This window comes from Trichomonas vaginalis, chromosome VI, assembly GCF_026262505.1.
Source record: "Trichomonas vaginalis G3 chromosome VI, whole genome shotgun sequence".
NCBI classification, from domain to species: domain Eukaryota; phylum Parabasalia; order Trichomonadida; family Trichomonadidae; genus Trichomonas; species Trichomonas vaginalis.
Window position 1 is genome coordinate 2206596 of NC_067208.1, and position 16025 is coordinate 2222620.

Here is a 16025-nt window from a genome sequence, read left to right on the forward strand (position 1 = left end):
AATTCTGCTTTATTAGTTTTATTAATGAAGCAGTATTTTCGATCTCTTATTGCACTAATATTCATTTTTTTACAGATCTTTCAGTAACCAAAGTTAGATACATCATTTTACTAATCAGAACCTTACAAACTTTCTCAATTACTCTTTATTTTTACGACATATTGAAAATTTTAATCATATTCAAGATCAAAATCGGAAATATTTTAGCTTGGCTATCAATTTCGTTAATGACAGTCTTAGGCGCATTCTCATTTTTTTACTTACATCTATTTATTTTTCGAAAACACGAAAATTGAATCTTTTTTACGAAAATTTAGTGATATACATATCCTATTCTATATAGTCATCATCATATTCTCATTGAGCGTACTTATTTTATCTATTGGCTTCATATTTTCAAATGCGAGAGATTTACTCGATGATTCTAAGCTCAAAAGATTAAAAATAGGCTTATTCATATTACCTTTCTCAATAATTTTATATATTGTTCAATATATCTGCATTACATCCAAATTTTGGGGTTCTCATTTTGAGATCCAACTAAGAACCACTGATTACATCACTAAATTTGATAGTTTTAAGAACAGTTATTTCTATATATCATGGGGATATAATGTATTTTGGTATGGAATCATGAATTTCGTACCTCTTTTTATTATGAATACTTTATCTACAGGAACAGAGCTTCCTGAGGCACCTAAAGATAGTTCATCAGAATTGAATATTTCAATAGATATATAATTGTATATTTTTAATGTATTTTTTGTTCGAATTAAATTAAAATTGTCTTCAAAACATTTTACAGTTAAATATCTCTCTTTCTAACATATAGTCTTAATATAGTTAACTATGAATAAGTATCTCGTATGGAGAAAAATCTTCTCCAACTCGAAAATTCAATTTGGAGGTACTTGACAAGATGTAATTTCAAATTGGCAAAATATACATCTAAATATCAGTTATATTCCTAAATTTAACTCAGTTTCTGCTCAAACTTAATATAGAGAAAGTTCTTAACATTTATTTAAGAATTGGCAAAATATACCAAGGAATATTTTTGGAAATTCGTGAATAATATAATTGAAAGTAATCATTATAGTAATTTGAAAGCAAACTCCCTTAGGCTAAACTGATTTTATTGGGAATCAATGAAAAATATTTTAGATTTTATTTTATCGATGATATAAGAGAGATCATTAATAGATTAGATGAAAAGTATTACAGTTTCATTCGTATTATCAAATAAAGATCCTATCTATGAACCATTTTTGTCCATTAAATCGAGGAAATTAAAATATGTTAGGAATTCTAGAGAAATGTTTATCATCTTAGGAATCCTAACTATGTAAACTATAGTATATCCAATATATTTAAACTTTTACTATCTAGATTGAACTTGAATACAAAATTATTTGTCAATACTTATATAAGTTTATGGTAGTAAGGTAGTCACAAAATCTAAGTAGTGAGGCTCTCAAAAATTGAACCGTACTCCATACAAAATTTGTGTACCCTCACTACTTAGATTTTGTGGCCTTCAATTGAGAGGTTAGTTTTGATAGAGCACGTTATAAAATTAAAAGGGAAAAATAAATAAAATTTAAACATTTAATTATATATAATGTAAGGAGTGTAATTCCAAATTTTCTAAAAACTATTCAAATTTGAGCATTTTTTGGAAATAGTAAATCTAATATGTACATCTAATAACAACATGATTCATCACCTTTTCAAGCTCTGCAGTCAATTTTTTGAAATTTGATTGAAATAAATGTAGCAAAAATTACATTTCATTAGGGAATATATGAGTTTCTCTGGAAACAGGCTGATAAATTTTAAATTTTGTCCAATCAACATGAATGCATTGAGAAATTTGGATTGATTTTCTGGTAGAATCTGGAACAATTCAACCATGTATAAATGGATCATGTAATCATCATGAAATGTTAGTGTTAGAGTTCAAAAGAAACAGAATGAGTGGAAATCAAACACAATCTGAATAATTTTAAACGTATACAATCTTTAAGTTTGTATTTTGAATTCTACATATATGATTGTGTAATTCGTTCTTTCAAATTTTCGGATTCAGGCATGTTTTGATAAAATTCATTCCCAAAAACGTCAATTAACAATTAAATTTAGTGTATTTTAAATATATATACGTATTATATTTTATAAATTATATTAAATTCGCAAAATTTTAAGTTTTAAACAAAAATAAAAAATGTTCAAAATATGAAATTATGCATAGGATATTAAAATTTACATGTTAGCAATTTTTTTGAATTGCTTTCAATTTTCATATTGAAATTTTTAAGATTTTTTTCTGAAATAATAAGCAAGAATATCAACCTAAATAATATTAAATTCCATGCGTTAATTTCCCCTCAAAAGTCATTGACCGCCTCTCAATCTAGATTTTGTGAGTACTTTATATCTAAAATTATTTATATATGTATGCCTTTGACATATGCTATAAATATACGATGCAGATTTCCTAATCAATAAGTTGTTTTGTTAAGTCTTATTCTTATGAGAGTGGATTAAAGAAAAAATAATATAAAAGATAGTAAATTGAATTTTTATTCAATTACCTAATTTCAAGCTGTTATAGGTCTTTCTGGCGGAGGATGATAAACTCCTGCTTGGACCATTGGACCAAAACCTGATGCGGAATAACCTCCTTGATGAGTTGTCCCACGGTAATTCTATCCATTAGACTCTGATTTGGGTAATGTATCTGAATACTCGTGTGTATCTTGAAATTCTTGAATTATCTTTTTTAACTCTTGAACTTCCTTTCGTAATTGGCGTATCTCATCTAAAACTGATGTTAGACCATCTTCATCTGATGTGAATGAACTCTTTATGAAGAATAGGAAAAGGAATAACATTTAATAAGAGTATGATTTTTGGGGTCGACACTACGATCAGAAAATTTATTATCATTTTTTTCGCAGTATACTATTATGTTTTCAATTTATTCTAAAATTTTTATTTGTATATTTCCGATAATTTATAATCTTCTCTCAATTTTTCTGAGAAATGATCTAAACAATAGACCCTTTTTTATAAAAAAAAATGAATTATAATCTTGTTTTAGCTGGCGTTATTAAATCTAGATGCGGTCTGTCTAATTATCCAACATGCAATAATGATGTTGTTTTAGTTCTTTTTATCATTTCAATAATAATTTGTATTCCATTCATGTATGTTTTAACTTCAATTCTCATTGACGCAAATAAATTCAAGTCAGTTAAAATAGATAAGGGATCTTTGTTTTGTGTCTTGACAGTTATGAATTGTTTAATAAATTCTTTTTCATATTTAACACCTTTACACATGTTTGCAAATAATGGATTATCAAATGCATATGTATTAGTTCAAGTTGCTAATATTTTCCAGGTTTTTTCAATAGTTTTATATTTTAATGAAATCACAAAAATTTTAATCATGTTTAAAGTTTTTGGAGGAAAATTTTTGCATATTTTATCGATCGTATTACTATTTCTACTTGTGTTGCTTTCATTCATTCAATATATTCAATCATTCATAAAAAATGAAAAGATGGCAATTTATTTGTATCGTATATTATTTGAAAAAGATGCTTTAATTTATATGTCCACATCTATATATTGCTTGAGTTTTATTATACTTTCTATCACTTTTATCTTTTCTACGCTTAAAGAGTTTCTTGATTTATCAAAAAGAAAAAAACTATGTGTGGCATTATTTTTCATTCCAATAGCTATTCTAATTCAATATCTTCAAAATTATTCAATTAATTCTACTTGTTGGAAAGTTAAAATATATAATTACCTTGAACCTTATATGTTTTATACAGATGATAAGGTTCATGCAAATATATATTTATATTTGTATATTTTTTATTTAAGCAACTGGTACAGTTTTATGAATATCATCCCATTATACATTTTGAATATATTATCTGTTTCCAATGAAAAAGTTCTAGAAGCAGAGCAAAGCACTAATATTGTCCTTGAATCCGTTATTGCCATATGAAACCTCTCCAAAGAAATTAATTTGTCAAAAGTTTGTTAAAAAAAGATATTTTTTGCTTTTAATGTCCATCAAAATATGAATCATGAATTTCCTTTCTGATTCAAATGATAACGAATCAGCATAAATAGCAGTTACCACTGGCAGTGAAGCTGGAAATGAGTCTTCATTATGATCTAAAGATGAATTGTTTATAGTCATTGTAAATAAAAAATTTGTTAAATCGGTATTAAAGTTGACAGCATTATGATGAACAGCTAATGTTGTAATACCCGCATTAATCAAAAATCCTCCTTAGTTAGATTTCGGATTGGAAAATTAAAACCAATCTCAAGAGTATTTTGAAATGTTTTTCCTACAATATCAATAAGCGGACAAAAACGCTTATTTTGCATTCAATTTGGGTATTATTTGCGCTTTTAAAAATCAATCCGTGTTTTCTTGTTGCATATGCAATTGTTACTTTACTTTAGTTATGTATGAATAATGCATTATCTTTAAAAATATTCTTCTTTACCACTTTCCGGCTTTTCTCATACTACATCCATACTCTTTATCCCAAAATCAAAATCATAAAAATGTAGCAATAATTGCATATGCTAAAAATATCCAAGAAAAAAATACATTCATCTAAAGTATACTTTATGCCGATTGATTTTTAAAAGCACAAAACAATGCATAGATTGAATCAACATAAACATTTCCGTCGTAAATAAATGATACTTCTAAATAATCTATAGTATTTAGAGAAAAAGATTCAGTATTATCTTTAAAAAAATATTCTTTATAAAATAGAAATCAAAACAAAAGTAATGATAAGGATAACACTTAAAACAGAAACAAAACAAATCAAAATAATGTCGATGGATGATAATCGATATGATTTAGGCTCTTCAAATGAAATTATGTATCCATTTAGTTGAAGAATTGCATTGTCTTCACTTATTGTGGTCAATTTTCCTTCTGTTTTGATGTATGCATCTGGATATGATGAATTACATTCTTCATCATATTTACCATCTGATTTGATATATCTGTTTGGATCAATCGTTTTGTCGACATTATCAACACAATCTGAATAAATAACAGTTGCTGCTGTTGGAGATGTTGGGAATGCTAATTCATAATAATCTAAAGATGGATTATAAAAATTCAATGTAGATAAAGAATTGCTCTTAGTGTCTGACATTGCAAAACTATCAAAACAAAGTGTTGTTATATAAGGGAAATTCGTTAAATCAGTATTAAAGCTGACAACATTATGATGAACAACTAATGTTGTAACACCTGCATTAATCAAAAATCCGCCTTCATCAGAACTACTCTGCATTGTTTTGAATCTCAATCCATTGTTGTCAAGATATTTAACATTGTCTGAGATTTCGAATTTTCCTGTCTGATCTCCATATGTGAACAAAAGATATCCATTATTTTTATAGTAAAAACATTTGTTGTCTGCTCCAAAAATAGAATTTTCATCGAATTTGAATGAAATATCTGGATTATTTTCGAAACATGTGTTTGAGATCCACTTGATTGATTCAACAATCAATACTTCTTTTAATGAACAACTATCAAATGATTGACTTCCTAAACTTGTCAATTTTGAATTAAAATTAATCGTCTCTAATTTCATTGAATTCATGAATGCCAAATCTTTTATGATTAATAATTGTTCAGGACAATCAAACTTAGTCAAATCTGATTTATAGAATGAACAATAACCAATTGATTGTGATTTAGGCAAATTGAATTTTGTTGTGTCTGTTATTCCCATGAAACAAAAATCAGGAATTTCTGTAATTTTTTCTGAAGAAATTTGACTTAATTTGACACAGCAAACAAATGAACCTTTTCCAAGTTTTGTCAAATCATTCTTCATCAAATTAACTAAACTAAAACAATAAGCAAATGATAAGTCACCAATCTCTGATATAGATGAAGATTCAGGAATAACAATGCTACTTAATTTGTGACATAAATAAAAGAATCCGTTTGGAATTTTTGAAATTTGAGAAGATGTAAATTTGGCGGTTTGAAGATTAATCATTCCTGCACATAAATAGTCTTGATTTGTTAGTGTGTCTGGGATTGTTATTGTTTTGATGTTTGTGCATGAAATGAATGAGAAAGGTTTGACAGAAGGAATTGAGTTTGGAATTTCATAATTTTCTGTTTTTGTGTCATTAAATTTTGAAATTAATGATGTTTTGTCACTGTTATATAACATTTGATTCTCAATAACAAAGTTATTAGTACTCATAAGTTGAAATTGTGAAATTGAGACATTGATGAAAAGTGACATTGTAAACTCTGTAACATCTGATCCTAAAATGACTTTCTTCAAGTTCTTTTCATTGCATATACAACCAAATTTGTTTGAACTGTAGTCATCAATGTTTTTGTCGTCAAAAAATTTTGGATCTAATGAATCTAAGTCTGAAGTTGTTGGATCTACATAATTCTTAAAAGATGGATTTATATTCTTATTAATTGTGATCTCTTTGATGCCTGTATTGTATAATGAATATGGTTTCATCGAAATTACGTTGAATAAATTCAAACTTGTTATGTTTGTATTGACAAACACATAGGATTCTAATGATGTAATACTGGCACATAATGTTACAACTGATAATTGTGAACAATCTTCAAAAATATGAGATTTCAATTGTGTCAAAGGACAAGAATCAGAGAAAGTGACCTTTTGGAGGTATTTGCAACCTGTAAACAAGAAATTCACCCCTGAATCAATGGTAATCTCTTTCAATCCTGAATAAATGAATGGTTGATAATTTTCATTAGCCAAAGCCAGCTGATTATGGATTCTTAGAGTAGATAAATTCCAGCAATTATGGAATACTTTGTATCCAAGTGTAGATCTATGTCCTGTGAGGCCTGTAACGTTAGAAAGCGAATAACAATTCTTGAAACAATAGTTATTGAGGTTAATTACTACATTAAGTTCTATAGTTTTAAGTGAATGGCATTCAAAGAACGCTTTTATACCTATATTTTGAACTGATTTCAGGTTAATCGACTTTAAATTATGGCAAAACGCAAAAGCATTGCCTCCAACCGTGGTAATTGTTGTAGATAGGATGCATTCTTCAAGAAGCCCGCATGAAGCAAAAGTGGATTCGGGAATTCCTGTTAAAGAATTTGAAGTAAGGAAGATTGTTTTGACATTCGTAAAAGGTGCAAATGATGAACTCAATGGGATAGATGAAACGCCACTCTGTATTAGAATTGAATTGATATTTTGAGAAATAATTTTTGAATTTATTTCATCTGCAAGTGAAAAATCATTGGGATTATCGATAATGATTAGATTACTGTTCGCTGCATATGAATTAAGCGTTATTGTCCTAGAAAGAAGATTTGAAATCAATAAAGTTGCTTTCATCTATTTTGAAACCGCTCAGAAATATTGAAAAAATTGGCTTGATTTTTTTACTGTCAATTTCAAATTCCTTATCGAGAAAATTTGTTATCTTCCATCGAATACAGTCAGCAAAATTATTGTTGGACGATTATTTTTTCTGAGCGTGTAAGGAATATTTCAGAAATTCGGAGTGAAAAGATTATCGTTGTTAAAGAACTAATCATGATAACAGGCTGATAATAGCAAATTTAAAAGAATTTCTGAAAATGACGAATATGACTGTGGATCACTCTTATTGCGAAAAACATAATATTAATGATAACTATTAAATCCTAAGTCATGGCCAAGAATTAAATTGTGAGAGAAACAAAGTTATTTTTCTGACAGGAAAAGCATTTCAATTTCGATAGCCTTATCCGAGTATTTTTTTGTAACGTTCGGAGATTTTTAATAATCGAATTGTATTATCACCGATTTGAACGATCCCGCATTGTCCAACCACACTTGCACAAAAATTGTGTTGAATATTCAAAAATTTGTTTGAAGTTCATACAATTTTCAACCACAGCCAATTTTAATTTTCATTAGTATATATATTATATTTTTATTTTTCTGAATTTCAAAATCCGATGATTTCATTGAATATTCACAATTATTGCCTATGTTTAGATCTGTTTTTATTAAGTTACTATCAAGAGAAATTATAACAGACTCATACTCGGTTGAAAACGAGGTCTTTATAATATCAGAAGATGCCGATTTTACCCTTAACTCAGATATGGTCATTCAAATTATGGCAAATAAACTTCAAACACTTACAATTCAAGGAACTGTTACAACTATTCCTGACTTCCCAGGATTCAAACTTGTTAAAAATATTAATATTTTAGCTACATCCGTTACAAGTATTCCAAAACTCGGTTTCTATCAGAACACCAATATTGAAAATGTTAATATACATGAAGGTTTAGAAGAAATTGGATCCTTGGCTTTCGCAGGTTCTTTAATCAAAACAATTAATCTTAATAATGTCAAAAGAATTAATAACTATGCATCCCAGAAATGCCCAAATCTTCAAAGTATTGAAACCACACTGTTGGCATCTTTAGGAATAGCTCCATTTTATGGATCTGGAATTGAGAGCCTTACTTTAGGAGGTTCTTTCACAAAACTTCCGAGATCCATGTGCCAGAACTGTTACAAACTTAAAACTTCCAAGATCATTGCCTCAACAATAACAATTCCGCAAGAATGTTTCGAAAATTGTTATTTATTAGAGAATTTCATCTTCGAAGGTACTTCATTTGCTATCGGAAACCTTGCATTTGCATATTCCGGTCTCAAATCCTTTGATTTTTCGAAAGTTACGACAGTTTCTGATTATGCCTTCCAAAATTCTCTTCTTGAGACTGTAGAAGTAACTGAAATCAATGGTTTAACGTTTAATAATAACGTTTTCATTTACTGTAACAAGCTAACAAGTGTTAGTTTGGATGTTTCCGGAATAAATTACGATAACAGTGACGGTTTGTTCTCATTTTGTGCATCATTAGTTACAGCAACATTGCATTCCTCAGTAACCTCTCTTCCGAAAGGAATCTTCAAATGTTGTTCAGTACTCAAGACAATTAATGCTCCAGGCATCACAATTTTACTTGACAGAGCACTTGAAAACTGTCCAGTATTAGACACCTTATCATTCTCAGGCAATGTTATCTCAAAAATCGGATATTTGGCCTGTTATAACTCTCCATTTATTAATCTGAAAACATCGGGGACACAAATTTTCGAACGATCATTAGCAGGAAACAAAGTCATTGAATGGCTTTCACTTAAAAACGCTCATTACTACGGATGTGCCAATATGACGGCATTAACAACCGTTGTTTTGACATCTGGCAGCAATATTGCAGAAGGATGTTTCTGTCATTGCACTTCCTTGCAATCTGTAACACTTCCTTCGTCATACACGATTCTCAAAAAATTTTCTTTTGCTTATACAGCTCTTTCCAACGGTTTTGACCTTGGCCAAGTCACACGTATCGAAAACTATTGTTTCTATGGTTCAGGAATCACTTCATTGATTATTCGAAAGAATTTAGTTTTATCTGATCCTGTTGGCCAATTCCAGAACTGCAAATCATTAACTAGGATTTCTTTGATGGCAGGATCCAATACGTTCTCTGCAGCTTTGATATTAGGAAATAAACAACCAATTGAATTTGACACAACAGGAAACACTGTTTTTAGTTTTGCAAATAAAATATTGAAAGGAAACAACAAAATTTATTACGTTTCTCCACTCGTTACAGGTAGTTTCACTGACGCATCATTTACTTTTAATACGATTGAAGATAATGCGTTTTCTTTCAATAAAGAAGTGTCAGATGTCACTTTTTCAAGGTTCTACGATACATGTTCATTTTATAATTCTGGGATAAGATATTTCACGTATTCCACATCAGTTACTGCCAAATCACTTCCCAACAACATGTTCTACAACTGTACACAATTAGAACAAGTTGTTTTACCTGATGGTTTGACGACAATCAAATATTCATGTTTTGAAAATTGTATCAAACTTGCTGAGATAAATATCCCATCATCATGTAACCAGCTTGGAAAAGCATGCTTCAAGAATTGCCAAAGTTTGACAGCTATTGATATTTCAATGGTAACTTTACTTTGGGCTGAAGTTTTCTATGGTTGTACAAAATTGACAACGATTATTTACCCAACAAATCAAATAACAAGAGGTAATGGTAATTTCACATTCGCTAATATGGGAATTACTGAATTAGATTTTGATTTAAAGATAGCAGATTGGTCTGTTTTTACTTCAATGTTTTATGGTTGTCAGAACCTCAAAAAGTGTCATTATCTGCCAACATCAAATTCCTAACGAGTTCTTTCTTTGAAAATTGTGCAATTGAAGAATTCTATATTACAGATAATCTAAATACATTGAATGACAGATGTTTGGCATTGACAAACTTGAAATCATTTACTATTACTAATTCAATAACATATATAAGTCAAACAGCATTTTATGGCTGCAAAGATTTAGTTTTGACAATAAGAAGTGATCATCCTGTTTATTATTTGTTGAATAACAAAGAATTGGTTCAAAAGTCAGATGATGCATTAGTTTGTTTGGTTGGAAAAGTTCCATCAGTTTACAAACTTTCATCACAGATCAAAATCTTGAAAGATCAGTCAATCAGTTCTGTTACATCATACGATTCTAATGGACTTGTTTCCGATTACGGCTTGACAACATTGATAATTCAAAACGACATCAAAGTTGAGAGTGGAAATCCATTATATTTCTGTGATTTCTTATACAACTTGTGTTACGGCGGAAACGAACAACCTTTGTCTCTTTCATCAAACAGCTTGCGACGAATCTTTGTCAGCAATAACTACAGAGACAACGAGTGGATGATTGGTGACAACACAGTTGATGTCATCAGAAACAGATGCAACACTTTCACTCCTTACAAATCATTCTCAGAACACAAATATCAAGTTGAAACATGTCCATATCCAGACAAACCTCTCACTAAAGAAGAAGATATCATCATAACATCAACAATATCAACACCATCAGAAATCATTGAATCAACTGAAACAAATGCAGTTGTTTCAAATGAAACTACAACAACAACTAATTCATTTGTTGATGATCAAAATACAGGAGGACAACCAACAAAACCTGATAAATCATTGACAATTGTTTTCATTATTATTAGTGTTTGTTTGTTGTTAATCATTATTTTGTTGGTTGTTTATGTTGTGTTTTTGAGAAAGAAAGCAAATAATGAAGAAACTGAAGAAAGTATTTCAGAACTGAAAGAAGAAACAGTGATGTATCAATATAACACTGAAGAAAGTGATGATACTATATCAAGAGTGAATAATTCTATCGCAAGAGATGACTCATTCGATGATTTACCAGATAGTTTAATAGATCCAAGTAAATTCAATAATTTTCTTGATTGAATTATTATTATTGTATTTTTTTGTAAACAAAAAATGTTTAAACAATTTAAATTTTTACATATATTATTCCATATTGGTCAAATATGAAAGATTTATGATTAAATTTCTCAAAGATTCGATTTCATTTATCAATGAAGAAAATTTAGTTATAACAAGCAGGAGATAATAATGGTTGTCTAATATTTAGAAGTTTATTCCAATAATGTAAATTATTCAAAAAAATAAGGAAAAATAAACCTAAAAACAATAAAAAATATATTTACTTCCTAAGTGTATTAGGGGATACATGACCGATAATGCTTACATCTTCATCGTCGTCGTGATAAGATATGAAATCGTCATCTGCGTCGTCAGATCCGCCAACAGTCGCACTACCGAAGAGTTCTATTTGGTTGAGAGCGATACATGCTGGCTCTCCTGGATAAGGTTCTTTCTGGATAAGTCTGACGTATTTCGCAGAGTAACTCTTCTTAAATTCGTATGTTCGTTCGGCGCAATATTCCATTGTACCTTCTTTCTCGATAGTATGGATGTCTGTCCATTCCTTATTATCATTAGAAATTTGTAAGGCCCAAGTGTAAAGACAGCACCTGCAATAGTAGCCAACTTCCTCATAGCAACAACCTGTGTAGCAACAGCCCGCTTTAAGATAGTAACCGCGAATATTTATAATTTTATTTTTGACTGCAACCGCGATCCATGGTTTTTCTACTAACTTTGTGCCACAGTTTGAGCACCAATCGTATAATTTTGGTTTCTGGTCAAGAGCATAAATAGGATCTGTCATTTGGGGAGATCCATTGATATATTGCTTAGAACTTCCACTGGCAAAGTATTGTAGAGTCCCTTCTTCGTATGCTTTTTGGAGAATTCTATCTGTGTGGCCCTTTGATATCTCAAAAATCAGAAAATTCAGCATTTTGGCACTTTTTCTGATTTGATCCTATCGCATCAAGGAAACTGGAATTCATTTTTTCAAGGATCTGATTTTGGATGATTGTTTTTATTGGAATGAAATTTGCACTTCTAGCGAATAGACTAAATGGAACACCTTTATAGGCTGGAAAGACTCTTTGAAGATAACCTTTAAAATTCTAGTTAGAATTGTAAGATATTCAAAATTTGATAGATAGATATATTGAAAATTCAATTAACTCTTATTTTCAACTGTCAGGCAAAGAGGTGAGTCATATATTATGCTTCCAACGGAGCTGGTATACCTGATGATATTTGGGAAGAATACTTTGGTTTCCCATCAGAAAACTATACAAACATTGATTCCAATGAAAAGCCAACTATTTCTCAAAATTTTTTCTTGCTTTCTTCGAATTTCAATAATTTTAAAGATAGTGTCATCAGTTGTCAGATTGGTTCGATTAAATTACTGCATTCTTTATGTACATACACTAATATTAATAAATCTGAAGGAAATGGTGGCTGTATATATTTCGAAGGTGACAGTTCTATTGTCCAAGATCGGTTCTGCTCTATTAAATGCTACACTTCAGGCAATGGATTATATTCATACACAAATGTTAAAACCTATAAAAACAAAAATTTACTCAATTTAAGTTCTCTCTTTCAATGCGGTCATGATGAATTGGAACTTCCAGTATATACATTCAAATGGGAATTATAACTTTTACTTCTACAAATGTCACTAAAGCAAAATGTGGAGGTTATGCATGTTCTTATATTAGAAGTGATCCTTTTAATGTTAGCTTTTGTTGTTTCATTTCTAACGATAATCAGAAATATGGGTTAACTTGCTTGTATCATTTTGATACATCCGATTCCTTTATCAAAAAATCTTTATTCATAAACAACTCGTGTAAGATCTATTACGATTTCGATTACTATGGTGTTATTACAAATGAAATGTCAAGACTAACTGTTTTAGAATGCATTTTCTTTAAAAACAAAGCAAAACATGCTTTTGGTGCAATTAATGCAGTAATTACTGTAATAAATTGTTATGGAGATGTTTTAACTGCGAATATTCGTGATCATCGTGGTACAATTTATACAAGTAAAATGACCACAAGTCCATTTAATCTTACACTGTCATTACTTTCATTAGGAAAATGTGAAGCAGAATTTCCACTTTCATTTGATCTTATTTTATTTGGAAGTAAAAAGAAAGAAATACTAGTTTTTGAAGATCTTTTTTCATTTAATTTTTCTCTTGAATGCTTGTTTAATTTAACTAACTCATAAAAATATACATAATCGAAACTCATAAAAATATTGAAATTGAAGTTTCGATTTTTCTCATCTTTTTAAGCTTCTGGGTATTTAAGTAGTTATAACTCATCCTTTCATTAATAAACAAATACAAATTAATAAAAATAAAAACTATAAAGAGAAATTTTATAAAGAAATTTATCTGCTTTCGTATTCGTAGCCGTAGTTTTCTTCTCTAATGCGAAGAATAGACCAGACAGCTTGAATTGTAGGCAGAGATAATCCGTATTTCTCTCCTTTACGAAGGAGAGCTCCACTTGTAGCATCTACCTCGGTAACTCTGTGAGCAGCAACATCTAGAAGCATCGTACCTGGTTGATCTGGATTTTCTTCAGCCAAAGTTTCGATATATTTTGTGGCAATTTCTTCGTTGAACAAATCCTCACGGATTCCTTCTTTCTTTGCTACTGATACTACTTCTTTGATTAAGTTAGTCAAAATTGCTTCACCTCTATTTGCATTCCAGATATTTCCGATTGACAGCCCGCAAACAGCAGCTAAAGCGTAAATTGTAGGGTATCCTAAGAGCATCTTCCATTTTTCTGCAATTGCCGTCTCCGAAATGGTAATTTGAAGGCCACATTGGTTGCAAATTTCAACAACTTTTGTTACATTTTCAGGAATTGGCTGTCCTGATTGAAGATTGTATGGCCAAACAATTGTTTCGCCGATGTGGTAGTTTTCTATCTTCATAGGACCAACTGATTTGCAGTGACTTTTTGTACATCCGTGAATTAAGAGTTGTTTGTTATTTAATTCGTTAGCAATTATATCAGCATTCTCGAAACCACCTTGGCACGTCAAAATAACTGTGTTATCCTTGATCAAACCTTTAGATTTGATCATTTGGATTGCGTTCTTTGTCGCGATCGATTTGACTGACACGAGAATGAGCTCTGGTTCGAATTGTGGTGGCTCGTGTGATGGGTAAAGCTTTATCGGAATTTTTTCGAGATTATCTTCGTGTTTTATGACAGCGAAAGGTTCTTTCGAGATTGCGTATATAAGAGGCTGCCAGGCGTCAAGGAATATAACCTCATGACCGCCTTTTAAAAGAGTTGTTCCAAAAAGAGTTCCAATTGAACCCGCTCCAAGAACAATCACTTTCATTTTCGGAAAAGTGACAAACCGTAATAAATGAAATACTCCTAAATATATTGTTTATATTATAATGATACAATTTTCCAAGATTGAATTAAATTTGCCAAAAACGATGACGATTATTCTATACACTTACTTATCGGAATCGTTATTTTATATTGATTTTCTAATAGACTCCTTATGTACTTATTAAAACAAGAAAGATAATTTGTTATTTCAGATTTTTTCAAAGCATATCAAAGAAAAATCTAATCAAAATGGCATTTTGCATTTAAAATACGCTATATTTCGGTCTTTTTAGTATAATTACATATATAATGACTTCGCTTTTTGATAAATACAACAAAATTTTGGAAAATTATCTAATTTATTCATTGATACTCAAGAGTTATGATGATCTAATGAATGTATGTATAAAAAGTAAGGTAATATGGTATAAAAATGATATTTAATGATAAATTAAGTTATTCTTCTTTGGCCTCTTCGGTATTTTCTGTTTCTTTGGTTTCCTCTTTAGGATCATTATCTTCAGCTTCATTTTGAGCTTCCTCTGGCTTCTCTTCTTCCTTTGAGGCTTCTGAAGACTCCTTTTCTTCCTTTTGTTCTTCATCTGTTGGGAGAGGAGCTTCTGTGTTTGGATTCTTCTCATCATTCTCAGCCTCTGGCATCATCTCCTCGACTGGACCATGCTGCTCAACTGGGCAATCTTCTCCTGACATTCCTTTGTAAAAATGAAGTGTTAAACTCAAAAATAAAATTGAATGAAGTTTTAGTTCACCGGTGAATTCCCCCGACGATAAAAGATTTTATTTGGTATTTTCGTTTGAAATTCATGGAACTCAATTATATTCGCTCATATATTCTATTTGTATGTGTTTCTATGCATAATTTTAATTAATTTTGCAAAAAATTATATCATTTGACTAAAAATAAAGCATTTAGAATCATTTTCTCGATACCCTGGTTGTATTTTGCAATTAAATTGAGATTTATATGGGAAAATACCTATTTCAAACCTCTAATTTGAGTAATAAACTAGAAATATTGGAAATCGCCAATTTCTAATTTATGCTTTTGCCCCAGATGATAATTTTAATTACTGATGCTATCAATATGGATGTGGCTCTGTATTTTAAAGACAATATCGAATTAATTATTTATTGCTCTCATAACGAGTAAACGTTTAAATTAAAATAGTTAATCTAAGTAAACAATTATCAGATCAGATTTTTTTGTCATATCTCTCGAGAAAGTTCCATGAATTTTTGAGTCC

The 16025-nt window shown here is 29.9% G+C and overlaps 6 protein-coding genes across 6 annotated transcripts; 2 read left to right on the forward strand and 4 right to left on the reverse strand.

Annotated features, from left to right (window-relative positions):
- Positions 1–4804: 4804 nt before the first annotated feature.
- Positions 4805–7426, reverse strand: TVAGG3_0791640 (antigen BSP-related family; the record flags this gene model as incomplete). Its single annotated transcript, XM_001302270.1, has 1 exon — positions 4805–7426. One exon carries the CDS (start codon positions 7424–7426, stop codon positions 4805–4807), a length of 2622 nt encoding a protein of 873 aa, XP_001302271.1.
- A 640-nt stretch (positions 7427–8066) lies between these two features.
- TVAGG3_0791650 (antigen BSP-related family) lies at positions 8067–10307 on the forward strand (the record flags this gene model as incomplete). The annotated part of the gene is made up of 1 exon (XM_001302269.1): positions 8067–10307. The coding sequence occupies one exon, from the start codon at positions 8067–8069 to the stop codon at positions 10305–10307; it is 2241 nt and encodes a 746-aa protein (XP_001302270.1).
- A 539-nt stretch (positions 10308–10846) lies between these two features.
- Positions 10847–11407, forward strand: TVAGG3_0791660 (uncharacterized protein; the record flags this gene model as incomplete). The annotated part of the gene is made up of 1 exon (XM_001302268.1): positions 10847–11407. One exon carries the CDS (start codon positions 10847–10849, stop codon positions 11405–11407), a length of 561 nt encoding a protein of 186 aa, XP_001302269.1.
- Positions 11408–11666: 259 nt separating this feature from the next.
- TVAGG3_0791670 (galactose-binding domain-like family) lies at positions 11667–12326 on the reverse strand (the record flags this gene model as incomplete). The annotated part of the gene is made up of 1 exon (XM_001302267.1): positions 11667–12326. One exon carries the CDS (start codon positions 12324–12326, stop codon positions 11667–11669), a length of 660 nt encoding a protein of 219 aa, XP_001302268.1.
- Positions 12327–13789: 1463 nt separating this feature from the next.
- On the reverse strand, positions 13790–14761 carry TVAGG3_0791680 (2-dehydropantoate 2-reductase family; the record flags this gene model as incomplete). Its single annotated transcript, XM_001302266.1, has 1 exon — positions 13790–14761. One exon carries the CDS (start codon positions 14759–14761, stop codon positions 13790–13792), a length of 972 nt encoding a protein of 323 aa, XP_001302267.1.
- A 255-nt stretch (positions 14762–15016) lies between these two features.
- TVAGG3_0791690 (uncharacterized protein) lies at positions 15017–15479 on the reverse strand (the record flags this gene model as incomplete). Its single annotated transcript, XM_001302265.2, has 1 exon — positions 15217–15471. One exon carries the CDS (start codon positions 15469–15471, stop codon positions 15217–15219), a length of 255 nt encoding a protein of 84 aa, XP_001302266.1.
- Positions 15480–16025: the final 546 nt, after the last annotated feature.